Source organism: Bactrocera tryoni, chromosome 1 (genome assembly GCF_016617805.1).
Source record: "Bactrocera tryoni isolate S06 chromosome 1, CSIRO_BtryS06_freeze2, whole genome shotgun sequence".
NCBI classification, from domain to species: Eukaryota; Metazoa; Arthropoda; class Insecta; order Diptera; family Tephritidae; genus Bactrocera; species Bactrocera tryoni.
In genome coordinates this window covers 26,543,185-26,567,231 of record NC_052499.1, presented here as the reverse complement: position 1 = coordinate 26,567,231, position 24,047 = coordinate 26,543,185, and the positions used below count along the sequence as shown (strand labels likewise).

General features: G+C 35.6%; 1 protein-coding gene across 1 annotated transcript in view; it reads right to left on the bottom strand.

The window, feature by feature from the left end:
* LOC120766462 (neurogenic locus protein delta) overlaps positions 1 to 22,924 on the bottom strand; it is a 58,711-nt gene extending 35,787 nt beyond the window's left edge. The window contains exons 1-2 of the mRNA XM_040091991.1: positions 22,579 to 22,924; positions 5,585 to 5,896 (exon numbers count right to left, since the gene is read on the bottom strand). Coding sequence (XP_039947925.1) covers positions 5,585 to 5,896; positions 22,579 to 22,638 — 372 coding nt within the window. The 5' untranslated portion in view covers positions 22,639 to 22,924. The remainder of the gene's footprint in view (positions 1 to 5,584; positions 5,897 to 22,578) is intronic.
* Between the last annotated feature and the right edge of the window lie 1,123 nt (positions 22,925 to 24,047).

The window sequence follows — 24,047 nt, the reverse complement described above, 5'->3', positions numbered from 1 at the left end:
AAATCGGCAGCTCATAAAAAGTCGCAAACACACAACGGCGCGCAAGTGCATGAAGAGTTGAGCACAGTCGCTTGCTGTTGCAAAGGCGCGCTGTGTGCGCGCAGCACAATCAAATGCAATAATTTAAGGCAAAAATCAATACTCATTTATTGCATTTGCTAATTTGCAAATAATAAATTTTGCTTGGCTAACAAAGCGTTTGGCAAAAATAAATTTTGGGCGCAAAAATCTGTAGGCGAATCATAAGAAATATGGGCACGGCAGGAAGCAAATCAGACGACACACAGAGTGCCGTTTGGCGCGCAATAAATTGCAAGCGGCAAGTATGTTGCAACAAAAGCCGCGATGAGGTGGCGAAAAGAAAGCGCGCGCGCACCTCAAAATACCCGCCAAAGGTGTTGCTGTGCGCTGCTGGCGCATGTTGTTGTAGGTGATACAAGGCATTGGCGAAATAACGATGCCGGTGTGGCGAATTATGTTGCAAAGATGTTGCCACTGAACGCGCCAAGGCGCGCATTGTCGCAAAAGTCTGCGAGCGGTAGACAAGTAAGCGATCAGCAGTTTGATCTACTGAGTGGCGACCGAAAAGTCTGACACAGCCACAAAGTGCATATATGACGGCGCACAGTAAGTTCCATTACTACTGCTGCGCGTTTCATTTGTCGCCGTCGCGCCGCCCATAAATTGTTTTCTTGTTTCTTCTATTTGCATTTATCTTCAGGGGTAGCTGCGCCGCTTCGGATCTTTTTAATGAAATGAAGAAGCTACAGCAGCAGTAGACAGTTTGCGCTAAAAATACACACGTTTGCATCATTGCCACCGCGCGTGTTGCGCGACGACATGCAACAATGAAACGCTAGGTCGCGTGCAACAACGTGGGGCAGACAGAAGCGCTGCATATATAGAAATTTACAGACAACCGCCACAAGTCAATGAGTTAGTAAATATAGAGTGTGTATACACCGACATGCATACGTAGCTAAGCACATATGCATTTGATGGCATGTTGCGCGCCTGAGATTAAAGTTCAATTTCAGCAGCCAGCAACACCCTTCGTCAGCGCGGACCCCAAAGTTTACACTCCCCAACGTGCGCGTTGTTGTTGTTGTGTCTTTGACAATAGCTATTTTTAGGCGACTGACGACAGTATGTGAAAAGTAGGCGTGCTACGCGGCTGATCTTGCAAAATGAGTGGCACAAAGGCAGGCGTTCACTGCGAAGGGGCGCGCGCAGGCGATCCAATGCTGGGGCTTCACCTTTTTTAGCTGTCAGTCGTCTGACAATTCAGTTGGTAAATGCGTCTATGTGTTTTCGTTGGGCAAAGTGAATTTCTTGCTATTTTAAATTCGATATAATTCTGCTGAGAAAGTGCGTATTTGTGGCATGGAGTTAAGCTGTTGACGCATCACAGCGCATTTATTATTGACGAGTGTTAAGTAAATTATTTTTTCAATGCTTATTTGGTTTAGTGCAGACGCCAAACAGCACGCTGCAGCATGGGCCGCAATGACCCAGAAACTCACAAGAGCAACACAAAAGATGGTGCAACAAAATGGGTTGCGAAGGAATTATAGTATATAATATATAATATGTATATAAGATATATCTTTGTATATACATACATTTATATTCACCGTCAGCAACAATGTGGAACACAGGCTAGCATTTGGAAGCCAGCGACAGACGGCAATTAGCGGCAGCAAAGCAATGTGGAAGAAGAAACGGATAATGGCAGACGAAGAAACTTCAATTCAATTATAGATAACGCAAAAAGCCAGCGCTCACAGATAAGCAGCAAAAACAGCACGACCGCGGAATTTCACGTGCCACATTAATTTGCCACAGTCGTAGCGGTTTGAGGTCCGCGCAACCGGAGTTGGCGATGTGGCAAGTACCTTGCGGCGCGGTGAGGCAAATGCACGGCTACTTCGAGGCTTATCCCTTAACCGCTACTAAATTGCTAAAACTGCATTTGTCGTTGTTGTTGTGAAAATGATAAAGATGACGTTTGCAATGTTGACGACAATGACGCGCCGAACGCTGACAAGCGCTGATGGCCGACGTTAATGACACCAGTCAACCAGCCGAGCTAGCGCGCAGGCCGCGGCACCACGCTGATCGCACAGCGAACGCCGCGCCGTAGTTAGTGCAGAGAAAAGTGGATATGCGCAAAGAGAGTGACGGCCAAGCTGATAATGATGATGACTAGTGACGTTGCACATGCGCGCTGCGGTAATTACACATGGCGTGTAGCAACTATGCGGCACTGTGAAATAGGAAATGCTGCTGGTGCTGGTGGTGGTGACAAACGGAAGAAGGCATGCGTAAAAAGTAAGCGCAAGTAAGTGAGTAGAGAAGTGGGTAGTAGAAGAAGGTAGCATGTAAGTAAATCACCCTTATGTAAGGAGTTGCAAGTTGTATATATGCATGTGTGGCTGTATGCGCACAATGTTGACAAAGTTCACTGCGCTAAACTGCTGTTGCAAGTACATGTGCGCATATGCAAGCGTTGAAGTGAGAATAAAATATTGTTGTTGTTATTGTTGTTACATACATACATACGCGCCACTAGCCAGCGAGTATGATAGGATGAAATACTTTTCATTGCCACATCAGAGGCTAAACATTATGGCGCTGCAGTGAATCTTCTATTATATGTTGCATGTGTGCGTGTTAAAAATGCCGTTGCGCGAACACAGAGTGGAGTTGAAAAATACGTTAAAAATTGCTGAATTATTGTGAAGCTTGAGTGCGTCGCAAAGACGGGGGTAACAAAAGCGTATACACAAACGCGGCGGCTCGTAGAGACAGTGCAGCGCGTCTGTAGAATGCTTGCCAGAGAATATGCAGGTATGCCATAATGAAACAAAAATTATTAAAAATTATATGCTAGAAGTTTGAAGACACCTAGTGAGCGGCACATACAAATATATACATTAATTAAAGCCGCCCTTAAGTAAGCGCTGCCGTTTTAATTAGAATATATATGTAAAAATTGTGAAAATTTATTTTAGGAGATTAAGATTTATTGAGAAATATATGTATGTAAGTATATATTTGTACTCAAAACTCACGCGTGTTACGAAAATAATATGCCGCGCAGGCGAAATAGGGGCGCGCTGTTGTTATTGCCTTTGTTGCAAGTAACGCTGCATTGTGCTTTATAGGTGACAACGAAAATGAGGGGGCGCTCGCATAGCATACGTGTGCAACACGCAATATAACGCAGAGTACTTCGTGGAGCGATATTATTATTTGTTTGACTGCTAGCCGAAGATGCAATAAACTAATTGCGGTGACAACGCGCGGGAGGGGAGAATGTAAAATGCATAATATGTAACTGTTTTATTCAATTATAGCTAAGGCGCTGTAAATGTCTTTGTAGGCGCTGCGTTTTTGGTGAATGGAATGAGTGTGTACGATATGAGCGCGTATAGGAAGCGACTCAGTAGGAAATTGAAGCAAAAAATTAAGACTAAAAGTATTTAAAAATAATAAAAAATAAAAATAAAATAAAAACCAAAAAAATTATATTTATTCAATCGCGCTTCCATTAAATTTATATATAATTCGAACACAAAAATTAATAATATTTGCGCTTACTCAGCGATAAACATATTTCCAATGAAAAACGGCAATTTGTAGGGGCTAAGATATGCCATAACACGCGCCAGAAAGAAACAACGAAACCAAAGCTACTAAATAGGCGCGCTGGGTGGCGGTAGAAGAGCGGCAATATGAATTAGAATATGAGGGCAAGCAACACATATGTATATACGCGTTATGCTTTTGAATGGCAAAAATCCAATTCGAAGAGCATAAAAGTAAAGTGCTGATCACAGCAAAAATAACAACAAGCCGCGTATTTACATTAGCAAGCCGTATAGAAGGGGCGCCGCTAAGTCCAAACGCAGCAAGAAAGCGAGCGCGCGCAAAGCGGAAAGGCGACCGCGCAAGCGCAATCGTCAAGGGAATAAACAACAGCAAGCGCAGTGAGCGCGATTGGTATTATTTGTTGTTGTTTTAGTGCTGCTAATGGTGGTGGTTAAGGTGATGGCAGCGCAACGATTTGGCCGTTGGGTGTTCAACATGCTGGTAGTGGTGGTGGTTGGGTTAAAGCGAGTTAGTGCGCACAAACACCACCGAAAAGGGGTGCTGCTCTACACTTACAAGCGCGCACGCGCGGCGGTTCACTGCTCGGTACATACAAGTCGACGCGGTTTTAGCGCATTTTAATAGCTGACAGCTGTTTGGCGTAAAAAGCGGCAACTGAAATGTTTACTTTGCGCTATGAAGTGGCGGCGCGGCGCACCAAGTGTGTGGTGGTGGCGGCGCGGAGCGGTTAGGTGTTGCCGCGCACTCAAACGGCCAACCAGTCAGCCACCCCTTGTCCAACGAGTGCATGTATGTACATATATATATGTGTGTATATGTAATCGTGCGCTCAGTTGGCGGCGCTTAGCGACAGATATGTAGATATGCTTTTGCACCCCAGCTATAAATATATTTGCCTTTGTTTATTTGTTTCTGTGTGCATAGCTCATTTATGACTTTTTGTTGTCGTTTTTGTAACGTACTTTTTGCGACAAGGACACGTGCTTGGACGCGGTACAAATTATAAACAGCGAAGAATAATAATTGCTGACGATAAAAATATTTATATGGATTCGTTAATCGGTTTTAAGTGAAACCGAAAAGTTTAAAAAAAAATTTAAAAAATGAAAATGGAACAAAGAAAACAAAATCTACAACAAAAATGCTTAACAAAATCCACACTAAAATATTAAATATAAGCTCTAACTGTTTATTTATAAACCATAAATACACACATACGCAACTCACATGCATATTTTATGAATCAGTCAGCATAAAAGGCCAACAACAACAACGGCAAAAGATCATACCAACACGAAGCGAAAATGTGCCACTTGGCAAGCGCTGCGATGGCTGCCTTAGTGCGGCAAGTTAGCGTGGCTTAACGCATGTCTACACACACACAGCTATATGTAGGTATATGTTGCATGCAACATATGATGCGCGACAGTCGTGTAAGTGCAACAAAAACAACCGTAAACTTTTTCCCCACTTTTTTAGCTTTTGCAAGTCAAAGCAAATCACTTCCCGTTTCGACAGCCGAGCGCGCCGCAGCCTATAGACGACGAAGTGTGCCTTTTGTTGTTGTAAATGTATCTATACATTTGGATTTTGTTTAAAAATAACTCGAAAATGTTGTGAGGCATTAATTTATAGCAGCGTTTTGCCTATGTGTGCGCGTGTGTGTGTGTCCTCACTTTGCTGTGCAAAAACTCGGCAAAAATAGACAATAAAGAGACGTAAAAATATAACAGTAAAATTTTGTATTTAATTTTTTAGTGTTTTTCGTTGTTGGGCGGTGAGTGCGGCAATAACTTTGAACTTTTTCCTGGCTTTAGCCGACAACTTTTGTTTTATTTCTTCTTTGATTTTTTCTTGCTAACAACGACTCGGATTTTTAAATTAATTTATTAGTAAATTAATATTACATTATAAGCTTAAACTTAATTAAAAATAAAATTTTTGTTGGAAAAAAGTGTTTTTCACTTACCGGCCATGCAAAATTGAAGGCGAACTGTATGGGATTCGTGAAGCCTTTGCTTTTGAATTTTTGCGTATTCGTTAGGTTTACCGAGTTCTCTCCGAGTACCGGCGTCACAACGTCACCGAACGTACACTGTGATGTCGTATCGATTTTGGCTTGATAGTGTTTGAGACAAACGCGAAACCGTGTCTTACATGTACCGATACATTTGCCTGTTTGCGGATCGGAAATGCCGCTACAGCAATTGCCCTCACTGTCGCGACCGTAATCGTTGTTGAAATAACGTAAACGTAATTCGAACAAACCGGAACTGTGGACCTGGAGAAAGGAGAGCATAAACGTGATGATTAGTAGTTTTTGGAGAGAAAATTATTTAAAAAAATTACAAAAATATGTATATACAAATCAACAATTTAGTAAATACATAAAAAATTTAAAATGGTTTCACAAATTAAAAAAATTTCACAAGTTTTTCAAAAAAAAATTAAGAATTTAAAAATTAAAAAAAAAAATAATTTTTGTAATAAAAATAAATAAAAAAATTAAAAAAAAAATTTCGTAATAAAAATAAATAAAAAAATTTCAAAAATAAAAATATGACTTTTAGTTTAGTTAAAAAAATTTCTTAAAATTCACAACTGCACAAAAATAATCGTTTGATCTACCCACTGGCAGCTTCATCATCCACCCAGCAAAGACAAACAAATTTTATTTTAAATATTATTTTTAAATTATTTGCACGCGCCGCCAACTAATCGTATTATAAAGCAATTCATTTCGGTTAACACGTAATTTATTTTGTTCTTTTTCAACGCTGCTTGTCGGCACCAACGCTGGCCTTCCAACAATTCCACTTAAAAGATGTTGCATTCCGCGCTGCTGCGCATAAGTCTTGTGAAGAAGCGAATTCCAGCCAGCCGGCAAGTTACCATTGCAACATGACAATAAATCTTTCAGCGTGGTATTTAAGCAAAATGCTACAAAATTGCAGTCAAGCGGACACAGCGGCAGCGGCGACAATCGGCGCGGCAAATTCTATAATGCTGAGAGACAATAAGCTCAAGTTGAAGAATTCTTGTCGGCCGGCAGCGCAAAAACAAAAAGGTTGCGCGTGGAATTAAAATAAAAGCACAAGGCGATACAAATGAAGAAATTGGTGAATTGAAGCCAGTCGGCTGGAAAGCCGGCGGACGGACGACTGTTCGATCACCGAACGCCTCGGCCGCTTGCTCAACCCGCGGAGCTGTAAATTACGTGTTGTTGGCGTGCATATTTTTGGCGGACTGTTGTTGTTGCAATTGTTTTTGTTCCAATTTTTTATTTGTAAGGACAAGATTGTGCCACAAAGCAAGCAATTGATGATTAAGACTTTTAATTTTTTTTCTCAAACAACACAGTCAAAAATATATACATACTTACAAAAATTATATAAAAAAATAAAAATATTTAAATTCGAATTTAAAAAATTAAGTACAATTTGATTGATTTGCATTAATTGTTTGTGCTGAACTCAATTTTTTAAGAACAAAATTAAAATTGATTTTAAATTAACATTAAATTTAATTTTTTTAATTAGCTTTGCACTTATATTTTGAATTTTCTATTTTAATGCTTAATTTTTTCTATTAATTTTTAAAATTTTCTTAATTAATGTTTTAAATTTTCTTAATTAATTTTTGAATTTTTTTTTATTTTTTTAATTTTTATTAATTTTTTGAATTTGTGTCTTTGAGTTTTATGATTATTTTTATTATTTAAACATTTTAAATATTTTGCTTATTTATTTCGTAATTAAAAAATAATCATAAGCTAGTAATTTAAGATTTTAATTTTTAATATTATAATATTTCCTTAATTTTCGTAAATTTTAATTTCAATTTTTAATAGTGTGATATTTTACTTTTACTACAATCTTTCTCCCCACAATTTTTTTGAAATTTTCATTGTTTGCCCGCAACACCAACGCTGCTACACGGCGGCGCTTCCCACCAAATCACAAATATACACACACACACAAACAGGCTTGCATTTCAAAGAGAAACATTTTGCTGACATGTGTCGAACTGCTTTACGAGGAACTTGCGACTCCAAATAGCAAAACAAAAACAACAGCAATAAAAAATGTACACATATGCAAAGTGTCATAAAGATAACGAGGCGTCTAATTAGCATAATTTGATTTGCGGCATGAAAAAGGCAGATTTTTAAATTAACAAAAAACAAAACAACAACAACAAACGCTGATAAAAGCCCAAAAATGGCAGCGGCGATTTTCTCATTTTTAGTTAATTTACTTTGTTGTTTTTGTTTTTGCTTTCGCAGCTGCTGTTGGGTGATAAAACTGTCGGCATTTATTAGCGAAACTTTTTATTGGCGAGCGGAGTGTTGATGGACGGAGCAACAGCAAATTCGGCTGAATGTGCGAGAAGACAAGGGAAACAATCAGCGCCGCCACTTTGTAATGTTTTGCTACATAAATTTGCTAGTTAATTAGAAAATGATTAAGTGATGCGGCGAAATCGAACAAAAAACTTAACACAAAATGTTAAAAACACAATAAAAAAAAACAAAAAATGGAAAAATGCTAAATCATAGATTAAACTAAAATTAGAGATTAAAACAACAACTTAAGACAGTAAGACATCGTTAGATTTTATGCCAACATATGCTAATTGATGTGATAAAAAACGTGAAGCCGTTGGTTTCGATTTGCGGTACACATTAAAATGAGACCCACTGTCTGTCTAAGCAATCGATTCCAATTTAAAGGGAAAAAAATGAAACAGGGCTTAAATAAATCGGGTTAAGCGGATGCTAAGCGCTATAAAAATAACGTTGTGGGGAAACCAAACGCTGAGAAATATCTTCAAATTATTGTAAATTGCTTTTATAGCTCACAAATGATCGATAGTGAGCGACTAATGACAAGAAGTAGCTGAAACAGTTTATGCTAATAAATCAATTTATCCGATATGCATATGTACATACACACAAACAAAAACATATTTATAAAAGCAATAAAAAAGTGAGCGCGGCAAGGCAACGGAGCTGAATTTAGAAGGCATGAGACAGGAGTAGAAGCCGTTGGAAATAAAAAAACGAATTATAATATTAAATATTACATAAAATTAATTACGAGATGTTAAAAATAAATTATAAAAGATATAAAAAACGGAAAAAATATAATAAATGACTTAAGAGAAGAGAAAATAAAGAAATGCGAACCACAAATTAAAATAATAAAAACCCAATAATTTATAAAGGGTACAAAAAAAATATTTAATAAATACAAATAAAAAAATTAAATTATGAAACCAAAATATGTAAGAACCAAAAAAAATGTATAAAAATAAAAAAAAAAAAAAAAAAGAATAAAAAATTAAAAAAATAATAATTTAAAAAAAATAAATAAAAAAACAAAAACAAATAAAAAAATAATTAAAAAAATTAAAAATAAATAAAAAATTGAAAAAATAAATAAAAAAGAATAAAAATTAAAAAAAATTTAGTAACACAAATTAAAAAAAAAATAACAAGAAATACAAAGAAAAAGTACAAAACAAATGTAAACCAGAAATTATGAAATAAAAAATTAATAATATAATAAAAGTGCATAAAAATATATTTTGGAAAAAAAATTTTAAATGTCCAAACAAGAGACTTAGTAAATGTATACAATATACAAAAAAAAAAATAAATATAAAAATAATAATACATGTTTTTTTTTTAAATATAAACAAAAAATTTAGAAAATAAAGAACAACAAAAAAACAGAAAAATTAAAAATAAGGTTTAAGAAAAAGAAGAAATAAATAAAGAATATTTTTAAAAAATTTTTGAAAAAAAAAATAAGTTTCAAAAATTAAAAAAAAACTTAAAAGTCGTCTGACAATTTCAGAAAATAGCCGCTAACGTTAAAAGCAACAACAAAATACAGCGGTATTGAAAAACGCCGGAAAATTTTACCAAAAAGGCATTACAAAACTTTGACATTCTTCATTACTTTTTGCTCTAAGAAAATAAGCAAATGCTTAATAATGAAGAAATTAAATAAAAATGGTAACAATTTTTTGCCAAAGACACGCAGCCGAAGAAAAAACCGACAAGCAATCAACGCTTCATTAAATACACAACCAAAAATGGAGGCAGCCGCCGCAAGTAACAGCCGAAGAAACAAGCTGGTAAACATTGCATAAAAAATTAAACAAAAAGAAAACAAGCAGAAAAAATTGGAGCGAACAAGTGTACGACAGCAGCAACAACAACAAAAATAACAACAGCACACGCAAATAGACAGAAAGGCTTCCTCGCGCTGAACGCCCCAGCCTTTGCTGGATAAACGCGCAGCAGCAGGCGTTTAAGTAGCCAAAAATAGGCACACACATATACATACACACATGTATATTTACAAATACAAAGAAATGTAAGCTGCACAGTGCTCTGATTTATAACTGTCCGGCAATTAACATTTACAACAAGTTTAAGCTTGTTAAAATGACAATTTAATTGTTAACAAGACGACGTCATCGTCATAACAAAATGGGGAAATCGGGCGAAAAGAAAAATGTGAAAAAAATTATATAACAAAAAATAAAATAAAAATAAACAAGTGCATATATACATATGTATATTTGTAATGTAAATGTAACTATGCAAGGACGCCCTGAGAGCAGTTGTGTAGACTTTTGTGAGGCACTCTTTGGTAGAAGCGGCAAGCAAGTCGGGCAAGGAAGTGAACTTGATTATTTTTTGCCTTGTTACTTTGCAAACTAATAGAGCTGTGCACTTTATTATACAACGTTACATATTTGTAGTTGTTTTTAGCGCTAGACAGCGGTGCATCTGCGTTGTGAGCGTTGCTGTTTAATTACTTAATTACTCGCTTAAACTGATAGCACTGGTGTGGCTAATTTGCCTGGGAGAATGACGAAGCTAGGCGACAGCGCATGCATGCGAAGTGTTTAAAACGAGGAAGAAAATTAGAAAAAAACCAGAAAAGCTGTAATAAAAAAATATATATAAAAATGAACAGAAATTACAAAATCGAAAAATTGAGAGAAAAATATAAAAAATAACTAAAAATAAAAATGTAAAAAACAATTAAAAAAATAATAAAAAAAAATTTAAAATTAATAATAAATGAAAAAATAAAAAAATTAAAAGTTAAAAATAAAAATTATACAAAAAATTTAAAATGATTTTAAAAAATTAATAAAAGTTATAAAAAAAATTAAAAAAATAATTCAAAAAAAAAAAAATTAAGAAATTAAAAAATAATTAAAAAATATAAAAAAGTAATTTAAAATAATAATAAAACAAAAAAATAAAATTATTTTAAAAATTAATAAAAATTATAAATAAAAATTAATAGAAAAAAATAGAACTGAAAAAGTGTAAATTGCCAGCAATTTTCAAATAATAGAGCGCGAAAATGTAATTACATACTTATGTATATGTAAACAAGTGATCTCACGTTTAATTAAAAATTTTCGGTGCAACGACTTTTGAGGTTAATTTACGAGAAAACATAAGCAACAAATTATACGCAAAAAGCTGATTGAAATGTGAAGCGGTTGAAGCGTCTCAAAACAGTAGACAGAGGCGGCTACTAAAGAGATTTAAATCGTTTTCGATATGCGTAGTTAATGAGCATAGCGTTAAAGACGCGCCAGTTATGATGCGTTATTTGAAGAAAAAGCGCAGAAAAAACGCGGTTAAAGAGCGTGCACGCTTTAAACGCCCATTAAGAAATAAAGCGGCTTATGCTGGCGCTTAGAATTAGAGAAAAAACAACAATACAAACAGACAAACAGTATTGATGAAGCTGAAACGAATCGAGGCACGCACAGCTTAGGTGGCGTGAAGAAAACCGCAGACGAAGAAGAGCCTACACACGTAAAAAAGAAGTTAAACACAACAATAAAATCGAAAAAGTTGCGCTTTAAAACTAAAAAAGGTAAAAATAAAGAGCGACTGGCAAATTGAAGAAGCAGGCAAAACTTTTGGTTTAAACTGGAACGAAATCTATAAGAAAATTATAAAAAAAAGCAAAAAAAAGGCTTTGAAGCACAGATCGCCGCCTCTTGCAGCTATCTCCGTAAAAAATCAACAAAACTAACACGCTGCAGCCGGCGATCGCCCAAGTAAGCGCAGACGAGTCGGGCTAATGACCAAAAGCCAAGCCGAAACAGAGACTAAACAGCAAAAAAATAAAATGAAGCATTAGAAAAAAACTCAAACGGCAAGCGAAAGGAAATGAACGCTTAAAACGTCACACCAAAAGCGTAAAAATTCGCAAAAATCAAAGCGCAAATTATTGGCAAAGTCCGGCAAAAAGTCAAGTTAAAGTGGAAAACCAAACTACCAAAAAAGAATGCGCAAGAAATAATATGAATCATGCTTTTTCTAAGACGACGAAGCAACAAAGACAGCCATTCGGCGCAGAAGACTACACAACGGGCAGCGCCAAATCCCAGCCAACGGCAAAACTTAAATAAAACTTAGTTAAACCGAAGACAGGCTTCAAAATCTACACCTAAAACAACAACAGAGCAATAAAAAGCGGTGAAAAAATCCAATACCAACAAGCGGTAGGCATATATGATGGCTACACACGCTCTAAACTGCAGCACAAGCACCATTTAAGAGAACGCCTAAAAAGACAGCAACAAACTAAGCAAATACAGAAAAAAACGAAGAAACATTAACAACATAAAGCTAAAAGCAGTAGAAATATGTAGGTAAGCATGACTGAAGTCGAGATACAAGACACCACAGCGGTGGTGGCCGCAGCAACAGAAGCAGCCCAAAAGAACGCCCGATCAAAGTATGCAGTCTGCCAGTCCAACCAGCCAACGAGCGATCGACGATCGACGATCGTACACTAACCCAAACGGGCGCGCTGATCTTGCCAAGTAGGTATTATAATGCGGAGGGAGACGACCGAAAGAAGCACCAACAAACAACAAACGAAGCAGCAGATAAAGTTAGCTTAGAAGGGTTTTTGAGGAGCGGGGAGGCGGGCGGTGAAACAAGCCGACTTCGACAACTAGCCAAGCAGTCAGCCAGTCAAGCAACCAGTCAGCTAACGAGCGAAACAACCGAACGCGCCACCGAACGACGAACCGAGCACCCGTCAAACGACCAATCATGCCAACGTCTGGCACCAAAAGCCAACTACACACACACACAGACACACGTGACTACAGCGAAACAAGCAACAAAAGCAAATGAAGGCAAAAATAAAACCAAATAAAATTGTGAAGCAAAAAAAAAGAGGCAAAGCAAAGTGCAGGCATAAAAAATTTTTTCAACTAAAACCGAATTGTTTCCCACGGCATACGATTTGCCGGTCAACATTGATGGTTTAACAGCGATGCGGCGTCGCCGTAGACGCAGGCGCTGACGTCGCCAACACCGTCGACAGCCCAAGCTCTTATGACGATGGTGATATATAGTGAAAAATGAGCAAAACCGAACACAACAGCAACAGCAACAATAAGCCGATGCGGTGTCGAAGAATAACAAGTTTGGCGGAGTTGACGGCAAAACGCTGCGCCGCACGAATGCCGAGGGGACGAAGCTGAAACCGGAGATTGAGGTGGCGGTGTGCTGAGCAGCAAGCGAGTTAAGAAATAAAGCCAACGAAAATCCAGCAACACTGAAGATGCAAAAATATGAGCTTTGCACGGCACGACGATGAACACGGCGAGTAGGGCGAGAGTTCGTGCGAGCGCGATGAGCAGCTGAGAGAAATGCGCATTGCTGGGTGTTGAGCCAGTTTACGGAGCCTGTTTCGTGGCTTGGTGAATGCCAGCTTGCAACGGCGCTTTTTCAACGCCCAAAGCTATGAAAGCAGTTAGTTGAGAGAGTCGTCGACACGAACAGCTGTGCGCGCTCGACATACCTTCTTCAAATGCATGCAAGTATGTACATATATATGTATGTGTATGGCACAGAAGATCAATCGATCGAGTGTGTGGTGTGGCGTTGGTAGGCGCGAGGGGGGTGTTATGGTGGGGATTCGTTGCGTTAGTTTGTAGCGAAATGTTGCAGCTGCTGTTATTGTTGCAAGTGCGACATGTGCAACATGCGAGCGCTGAGAGAGCACAGCTGAGTGAGTGGTGAGCAAATGAGTAGCGAAATTGTGGCATTTGCAAACAAACTGGATTTGAGAGCGCAAATTTATACTTGGCTGGGTAAGGCGGACAGCGACACTTACTTGCTTGCTTACTGGCAAGTAATGAAGCAGGCAAAAGCAAAAAATCATATGAATATTGCATAGAGGTGGCAACAATAACAACAACAAGAAGTGCGCTGCATGTGAAATTGTGAATTGCATGTGTCGATTGATCTTTTTTAGTCTCCGCTGTTGCTGCTTCTTCCTGCGCTTCTGCGGCGTTCGTTTTTTTGTAATGTTGCTGCTTGTGAATGTAAATTAAAAACGCTGCATTAGCAATACGACGCCAAGTCACAGCTAAGCAGTTAACATCAACGTCGCGTATAGCTAGGCAAGTCGGCCGATCAGCGATCGACGTAATGTCGCTGATATCGGCGGAGACAGGAGGGGCGTTGTTTGGCTGCAAGCAGAGATCTTGCGGACGATCTGCAGACGATCATGTCCAGCGCGAACAAAAAATTGCTCGTTGACCATCATAAATGCAGTTGTTACAACAACAAAAACAACAGTAACAATAAAAACAACATAACTAATAACAATAAAAGAGGGCCCAACATTGGCAGTCCGTGGAGGCTGCAAAATTTATGGAAACCTCAAACAACGGAAGGAAGGTTATAACGCGCAGTCGCTGCGACTGCTGACCACAAGCGTTGTGCTGGCTGCGAGTGTTATGCGCACAAGCTTTATATTGAGGAAAAACAACTGGACTTTTTTAGTGTTCAATGTTGCATGCAGCAACGGGCTTGGCGTGTGACTTCTCTGCTTTGAATTGTTTTTTTCCATCATTTGCTTATGGGTTTTGGAAAATCAAGCGAAAGAGAGGAAGTATGAGAAATTGTCAAGAGTGACAAGTGTGGATTGGAAGATAGAAAGAAATTGTGGTTTTGAAATATTTTTTTTTTTATTAAAAAAACCAAACTTTAGCAAGAAGTAATTTTTGCTTGCGTCAGCTATGCTTTTTTATAAAAAACAACAATAACAATATTTAAAAAAAATATATATTTTTGTTTGTATTTTTTCTCATATTTTTCCAAATTTAAGTCACTTTTAAAGACCACAATTACAAAACCAACAATTTTCATTCCAATTACCACAAATATTTACGCTTTTCAAACACATTCTCCGGTCACCCTTCAAAACCCATCTTCACAAAGCAAATAAGCAAACATTTTACGCTCCTCTTAAGCGAGGCAAGAACTCGAAAAAAATGTAAAAAATTAAAAATCAACAACAAAGCATTATTAAAACAAACTGTTGGAGTCGCACAGACGACAAACGAGGCAACGCACGAAGCTTGCGCGGCCACTGAGCAGCCACGAGGCAGTCAAGGCAAGCCTCTTAGCAAAGTGCTGCCTCAGAATGCGCAATGCACCAGCGCAAATGCTGGGCAAATGCTACAAGACAGGCGAAGCCAAATGTTGAGATGAGCAAAAACAAAAGCAACAACAACGAAAATATTAATGAGCAAACATATATTTACTTCAACTGTCAACACAAACAAAGGTGTATTATTGATTTAACAGAAATCAATTTGAATATGTCAGGAAATTTTTGTGTTGTTGTTATTGCTGTTGCTTTGAGATTATGAAAACCACACTTTAGCACTTCTAACTCAAAAATGCACTTTGCTTGGCGCATTGACATTTAGACGCTTTGTTTTCGTTATGATTTCTGCTTGTTTTTGTTGTTGCACGTTATTCCATTTCTGTTGCATGCAGCAAAATCAAAGCCTCAAAACGCCAATGATGTATGGCTGTGTGCAGCGAAAACCGCAAATCGTAAAGTTTTGCGCTGGAAAAAAGGCGGCAAAGTTTTTTGATAGCTTGTTGTTGTTGTATTTCAAATAATTTTCTGTTGCTTTTGCACGTTTTTCCCGCCGCCCTGCCACAGCAATTACACGAAAGCGCTGCTGCATAACAGTTAGTTTAAGTTCAAAATGCAACAACAATAAACTACAACAACGCTGCTATGAGCCAGTTGAGTTGTCGACGAAGAAGAAGAAGAAGAAGCGGTGGAAGCGTTGTGTCAGGATGGCTGGCTGATTGCTTGCAACGGGGTGCTGCGTTGACGCTTGTCTGCCGGTTGTTTGGCAACGCGGTGCCAGCCAGCCAGCCAGCCAGCCAGTTCAGGTGAGGAATGTGTCACTCAAACGTGAGAAAATCATAAATTAGAAACGAATGGTAAAGCAACAACACAAAATATAAATAAAAATATTAAAGACAAATACAAATTAATGAAAATAACAAAACGCGAAATTGTGGAACAGCAGGCAGGCAGCAAGCTGGTGGGGATCATAAAAATAAACTATAAAATATTAAAAAAATCAAAAAAAAAAATGCAAGCGAAAATTTATAAATTTGTTGTTATTTGATTTTTTTGCAAATGCATGTGCTTAACTCGCTTTCACCGCGCTGCAGCCAGATTTCATTGCAATATATGCTAATGTAAAAAAAAACAATATTTCTAAGACTTAATGCCACGCTTGGCTTCAACTTGCCAGCAGCTTTAAGCTCCGACTAATAAATAAATATTTCTTTGCCGTGAATGACAAGTGCTGACCTCATTACGCTGCTCGCTTGCTGCATTTCTCACTTATTATTTTCAATTTTTTCAAACAATTTTTTAAAATGTATAACGGTAATACACATTAAAGCAAAATACACAGCACATATTGCGCGCCGCCGTTACTTAAATAAATAGATCGTAACTTATGAACTTTATTACGCATGAAGTGCGTGGAAAAGTGGGCGAAAGAGAAACGGAAAATGGGAAATACAATTGTGTAGCTAAATAAATTAAAAGCGCTGGCTGAAAGCGCCATGAAACATTGGTCTTTGGGCACAGCGTTAACAAGCTGCAGCGTAGACGAAAACCTGCGCTTTTAAATACTTTTTCGAATGAACCAAAAATGTCGGTGGAAAGGTAAGAAATTATAAATTGGTGCGATTCCCAAAAGTAAGGTCGCGGACGCAACATTATTATTGAGACTTTTATAAATTTGACTATTTTGATTTAGGTGTTTTTTGTTTAAAATTATTATGTTTTAACTTTTAATGTATTTTTGCAATTTATATAAAGAAAAAATTGCAATAAAAAGTTAAGTTTTGAAAAACTTGTTAATAAATTAATAATTCTTCAGTTAATTTATATGTATTTATCATAGCTAAAAAATTATAATTTAATAAAAAAAGACAATGTTTTTTCAGTTTTAGGTTATAATATTAAAAAAAACATTATTTTACTAAGTATTATAACCTAAAAAAATATATACATACATATATAAAAATTAATTTCTTTAAAAAAAATTAATGTCAAAAACTTGTTTTATTGGATTATTAATTTTTTCACTTATTTTTATTTACACTATTAATTTTCAGTTTAACAAATCATCATTTTAAATATAAATTCACAAATTTTTTGTTTTGTTAAATTTCGTTAAAACGTTCTACATATAAAAAAAAATTTAATTTTTTTTAAATTTCACTAAAATATATTCTAAAACAAGTATATACATATGTATGTACATATATGAAAAAATATTATATTTTGTATATATGTAAATAGAAAAAAATTTTTCTAATTAAAATTTGACAAACTATTTTCATTAATTTAATACTTTTTTAGTTAACTTTTAACATAATACTTTCCAATTTAATTTTATTTTTTGATTTAATTGTATTTTATCACAATATAAGGTATGCATGTGTATATTTTATTATTATTTTGAAATTTTCTGCCATTATTTTCGCCTTTATTCACTAAATTAAAAATTTCAAAATACAATTAATTTTGCTTGCATTTTTCTTCGCAAAAAAATATTTTTTTACATTTTTATCTTTCGTTTGTTTACATTTCTTTGTTAAAAATACCCACACAAGCGTAAAATCTCACAAGAAATCCAACAAAAACAACAGCAACCAACAGTGGGTTGCTTGGACTTGGTTGAGTGCCTTTGAAAATAAGAAGTAAATAACAAAAAGCGCGACTTAGACTTGGTTTCGGTGCCAAGCAACACACAAACAGCAGAAAAGTTATGAAAATAGAAGAAGAAAGAAAGAAAAAAATATCTAAATTATTGCAGAGGTAAAGTAATGTCTGAGTTACAGGTGGGCCAAGAAACACACACCGGCTCGTCTAACCGACAATGTGCAGAGCATTTGATCGCATTACAGCCGCTCTAGTAACTAGCGGCATGCAACATAAATATTTATGCATGCACAGACAAATATACAGCTACTTATAAATGTGTGTGTGTGTGTGTAAAGAGTTATGTATGCATAGCTGGGCATATAGCAACTTTCGTCATAGAAGAAAAAAATGTAGAAAAATTTTAAAATTTAATAAAAATAATAAACTTCAGGTGGGGGAACGCGCGCGCGCACTCAAGCGTCTTACGTGCAATCAGACAGTCAGTCAGCCAGTCAAGTCGAGCCAGCAGTCAGTCACTCATTCATGCTTGCAGTTACCCTTGCAGTTGGTCGCGCTTTGGGCCCAGGCGCATGGGTTTAAGATGACTGCATTACCGTTGCTGCGTTAATTTGCCATTTCTGCTTAAGCTGCAGCCGTTAATACCTACATACATATGTACACATTTATAAGCCTAAACATATAAGTGTATGTATGTATGTATACTACGAATGCTGTTACCAAGTTCACTTTACTGTTACGACTTTCTTCAACTGCGACTGCTGCTTCGACTTTACTGTGGCAGCCATTTTTTATTTCAATAAATTATAAAATATATGCATAATTTACAGTTATGCGAAAAAGAGTTAAGTAAAGCAAACGCACAATGGCCAAGTGAATTTGTTGTTGTTGTTGTTATTATTTTTACATATTAAACCAACAACAGCAAAAACACTTGTATGGTAAGCGTGTAAGAAAACGGCCAAGGCAGTCGAAATAATCATAAAACAAAAGCGAGGCAAAATTATGAACTGTGAGTGGCTGGCGCATAAAACGCAACAGACCGCCGAACCTCCTGCTTTTTCTAGTGCCTTTGCGCCGCTCTTCTTGGCGGGTTAACTTAATTAAGACGAGTGACGTTCACCACTAAGCAACGACAAACACACAGCAACACATGTGTGTGGCAGAAATAGTTGAAGCAAAAACGCGTTTGAATTAATTGTTCGAAAGTGCACACACACATACACATATTGCATTGAAAAATATATGTCGCACAGTGTGTTAAATAAGTTTAGCACACATAAGTGCTCTCATATACATATATACATACATACATATGTACATATGTATTACTTAAATATATATAAATGCGCCTGAGGTGTCATTTAAACACAGGTTGTGCAAAGAAGCAAAGCTTCTCCAAAGTGTTTTTGTTCTTGCAACATACATACATATATCTAATTTTCTTTGCGGACCCTTCTTATTAGCGGCATGCGCGCGAATTTCAGTGGCAGCCCCATTGTCATTGGTATCTGGCAGATACTTAGCTACTTCCGTAAGTGCAACTCGTGGTGTGAGTGATTAGTTTGCTGACTAGTCGAGGCAATTAGTGCGAAACCGTTGTGAAATTAATGCAATGCTTCGGATTTCTGCTGTTTTAGCATAAAATATTAGTTGCATTAATAATTTGTCAAGCGATTGTTGATAAAAAGTGTGACAGCCGAAGGGAATTCATACGGTAATTATTAAACAAACGGAATAAAATGATGACATAAAAAACATAAAATAAAAAGAACTAATAAACTAAAAAGATAAAAATGTAAAAATACATTAAAATAATAATGTATTTTTTAAATATATAAAAAAAAGAAAAAAATTAAAAAAAAAGAATTAAAAAATTAATAAAAAAAAAATAAAAAAAAAAAAAGAAATAAAAAAATTAAAAAAAAGAATAAAAATTTAAAAAAAATTTTAATTGAAAAAGAAAAAAAAATTTTTAATTGAAAAGAAAAAAAAAAAAATTAATTGAAAAAGAAAAAATTAAAAAAAAAAAAAAAAAATTGTATTGAAAAGAAAAAAATTAAAAAAAAAAAAAACAGAATTGTATTGAAAAGAAAAAATTAAAAAAAAATAAAGCTAGAAAAGAATTTAATAATCTCGTTTTAATTTTATTTAATTAAATTAAAATAAAAAATATTAATAATTTTTATTAGTCAAATTCATTATTTATTATTAGTTAAATTAATATTATTTTTATTTATTTTTCTTTTTAATTGACATTATTATTATTTGTTTTGAAATATTTTTTTTATATTTTTATAATGAAAATAACTTTTTTCTCTATAGCAACTGATCAGTTGGTTCAATAATAATGCTTGGCGTAGACTAAATTCGCACGCTGTGCATGAAAAGCCACCAGCCGTTTTTTCTTTTTGTGAAAAAGAAAATAAAAATAAAGCGATACTATCAACAGCGAGCTACTGTCTCAAGACGTTTAAAGCCAGCAAGTCATGGTATGATTGCTTGAAATTAGCGCAGCATGTTGTCATGCCAATCTTACGGCAGGAGGTTGACCATATAAGAATATTAAATAAATTATGGAGGAGAAAATTAATAAGCATGTGAAAGAATGGCGATTATGTTGATAAGGAAAATTATGAAAAGAAATATGAAAGAGCTTTTGCATAAAGCAAAAACAAAACGAAAAAGCAAAACAAAATAAAATGAAAAAAGTAAAAAAGCAACATTTTGGTAAAACAATTTTTTTTTATCCCTTTTCAATATATTTATAATACAGTTTTTTTAAATTTTTTTTTGTAACATTTTTTTTTTAATATTTTGTAATATATTTTTTAATACTTTTTGTAAATGTTTTTTAATATTTTAAAATATTATTTTAATTATTTTTTATATTATATACAATTCATTTTTTAATACAAATCTAATAAGGAGTTAAAAAATCCCACAAAAGGATGACTTAAAAATGTGTGTAAACTATTTTAAGCTCAAAAATGTGGCCAGAGTAGACACAAAAACTTTAATTTTAAAAATCGACTTGAAGATGCACTTAAAATAGCCACAACAGCACACTGAAGTAAGGCTGCGCTGCATAAGCATGTAAATATTTTTCAGCTGCTCTCAAGACCGCAGGAGATGCATTTAGCTGAGGCAAAGGATAGCGCCAAGGCAGCAAGAAAAAACAGCCGCTGGGAGGGAGAGTGAACTCAATAAAAAAAAAGAGTGAAAAAGTATAAAAATAAATGCAAGATAAAAAGCACGCAAAGAAATTAATGTGCTCCAAGACGCCGATATCCGACCAAATTAATTTCAGCTGAGCAAAATTAGCCACACACAAAAAATCAACGGCAATAAAAAACGGGAACAGCAGATGATAATCATGCTGATGATCCTACATGCACCCGAGCACACCACTACATCCATACATATAGTACATACATATTTATATGTATATGCTAAACTCCACAGGAGCACGCTGAGCTGAGGCGGCGGCAGCACCCAACAACCAACATATGTTTTCTCCTCGGCGACCAGCAGTTGTCAGAAATGGCGCACAGGAGAGAAAAAAAATATAAAAAATTGTGTAATTTTAGCAGCGCTTTGCAAAGAAAAAATGTGCATTTTGTGGAAAGCAAAAAAATGCGTGCAAAAGCAGGAATGCAAAAGGAAAAAATTGATATATTTTAGCAAACGCAACTGGTGAAGGGTTAGGGCGGGCAGTATGAAGCGCTTACAGCAAGCAAAGGTGCCATTCAGAAAGCATATTGCTGGTGGTGGCAAGTTTGCTGGATGCTGCCTGCTTGATTTCCCCTACACTCGCTTATTATTAAAAAAAATGTTTCCCTTCATAGCTCGCTTGCCTGCCTATCTGCTAAGTATTGAAATCACCAGCGGCACATTGACCTACGCTGCGTGCCATCGTAACTGCCCTGGTTAGTTGGTCGGAACTTCAGCGGCGGCGACAAGTTGACAGCCACAAGCAGGCATAAAGGCTGGCAGGCCGACACGCCATTGTGACGCAGCGGTGAGCAAGTGACTTAGTCACTTTAGCAGTGACAGATGTTTCTTTAAAAGTCATGCTCAACTAAAAATATTTTATAAATAAAACTGCAAGTGAGTGCGTGCCACATATTGGTGTTGCAACTAGGCACCTTAATAATGATTTGTTTCGCTTTATAGCCGCAACTTTAAACAAATTTAATTAGTATTCCCAAATATTTTAATTCTACAATTAAATAAAATTCAAATTTGTATTCCAAAATATTTTAATTCTATAATTAAATAAAATTCAAGCATATGTACATATGTATGGATGTCCAAAACTAAATTTTGAAATGCCTTGCCCCTCATCAAGGTCGATTGTTATTTTTAGGGGTTGTAGTTATTCTACAATGTTTCTTTGTATGTTTATTCTACAACTAACTCTTCTTTGTCCGAGCTTATAAAATTACTCTCCCTTCACTAGCATTTCTATCAGCGATCAAATTACAAAGCAAACACATTTGCTTAAATTTTCATTAAAATAAATTTCACATTTTTAGGACATGTGTGCTTAAGTGCCCTTAAGGCATGTTCGCATAAATAAGTAGCAGCTTAGCTTTGTTTGCAAGGAAAATATAAAGAAAAATACCAAAATAAAAAGGAAGAATTAAAACACACGCTTTATAAACGCATATTTATGATTATAAAAAAATTCTTGACGGAAATTAAAAAAAAAAAATTACTTATATTACTTTTATGCAGCTGAATAATTTATATTTTTTTCTACCTAATATCGCTAAAAATTTTCCTATTAATCCAACTTTTTCTTTAACGCTGAATTAATTAAACCTTTTTACAATTTCAAAAAAAAAAACACCTTCATTCCCAAAAATCTCCTGCGTTGCTCAACACTTACCTCATTGACAATGACAAAGAGCGTTAGTATTGTCGCTGATATCAGTTTTATCCAATTCATTTTGATATGTTTGCGTTGTGTTCTTTGTCGTTAATCCTATTTAATCCAATTGCGGCGTTTGAGAATTGTCTCCAACAGCAGTCCTGTCCGAATACTTTCGGCGATTTTTTTTATATGATTTTTTATAAATATCCTTTAATATGGCATTAAATAGTAATACTTTTCGTATTAAATAAAATTGATTAGCCACTTCCCGTTTTTGCCAACAAAAACATCAGCAAAGGAACAGGAACAGTGTGTAGCAGAAAAGCAATTAGCTGTTTGTTCTTTGCACACACTTCTTCGTAGTTTTAATTTTTGCACAGCATATAACATACATAAAAAATATATTTAATATAAAATGTATTTAGCAGCTAAATTGTTTGAGTTTATAGTAAACACTTTATTAACTGTTAGCTCAGCATGGCTACGCGATTGTGAAATGATGCAGTGTAATTAGACAAACTTATTTTTAATTAAGGTTTTTTTTATTATTATTCAACCGCTTGCATGCTTAATGTGTTTCTTTGCGGCTGTTGTTTGCTTTCTAGCGCATGCACTTCACTACTTTTTTTTTGTTTTTTTTTTCCTTTTGCACTACGATTGTTCACTATTTCGCTATTAGTGTGCTTTTTTCTTCAAATAATTTTCAGCTTTTACGCTTTTTTACGAAAAATAACGTTATTTCTGCTAATCAGCATTTGACTTGAGTGGGCGACAGCACGTGAACTTTTGACATTTCAGCGCTGCGCAGTTCGCTTGCGTGCGTGTTCAGCGGCGTTGTCTACGTTGACCGTGTAATGCAAAGTAACGGTACACTTGCGTATTGTTGTAGAATATTTTTTATGAAAAAATTTGCCTCACGCACGTTCGCTATTTTTTGTGAAAAGCTTGTTCCTTTATTTTTCAGAGCGCTTGAAGCGTTTTAATGAAAAGTTTTAAGCATTCATGTAAATTACGCGTCGCCACGCTTCTTTCACTAGCGCAAGTCCGTGTGAGTTTTCCGAAAACTGATTCGCAGCACAAAAGCACATGGAATGATTGTGAACAATTGCACTAATTTTTCTAGCCAAATTCTCAATGCAATTTCTTTAATGCAGAACTTCTTCTGTCTTCTTCAGCAAATGCACTTGTATCACTTTGTATTTTTTTTTTTCAAATTTTTTATTTTCAATAATTTTAAATATTTCGCTTAATAATTTTCTGATTGCTTCATTGAGCGCGCCACTGCACCATCGCGTACAAATTCGGCGAGTATTTTCGTGTTTATCGTGTTAGCTTGGTGCGTCTTCAAGCGCTTCTTATTTCAATTACTTTTTAGAACTCTAGCAGCAGAGTTGTAAAATGTGTTTTGTTGTTGTTGTGTGTTTGCTTCAGGTTTTGTTAGCGTTGTGCGATGCGCAGAACCCGACGATGTTCTTCACGCAAAC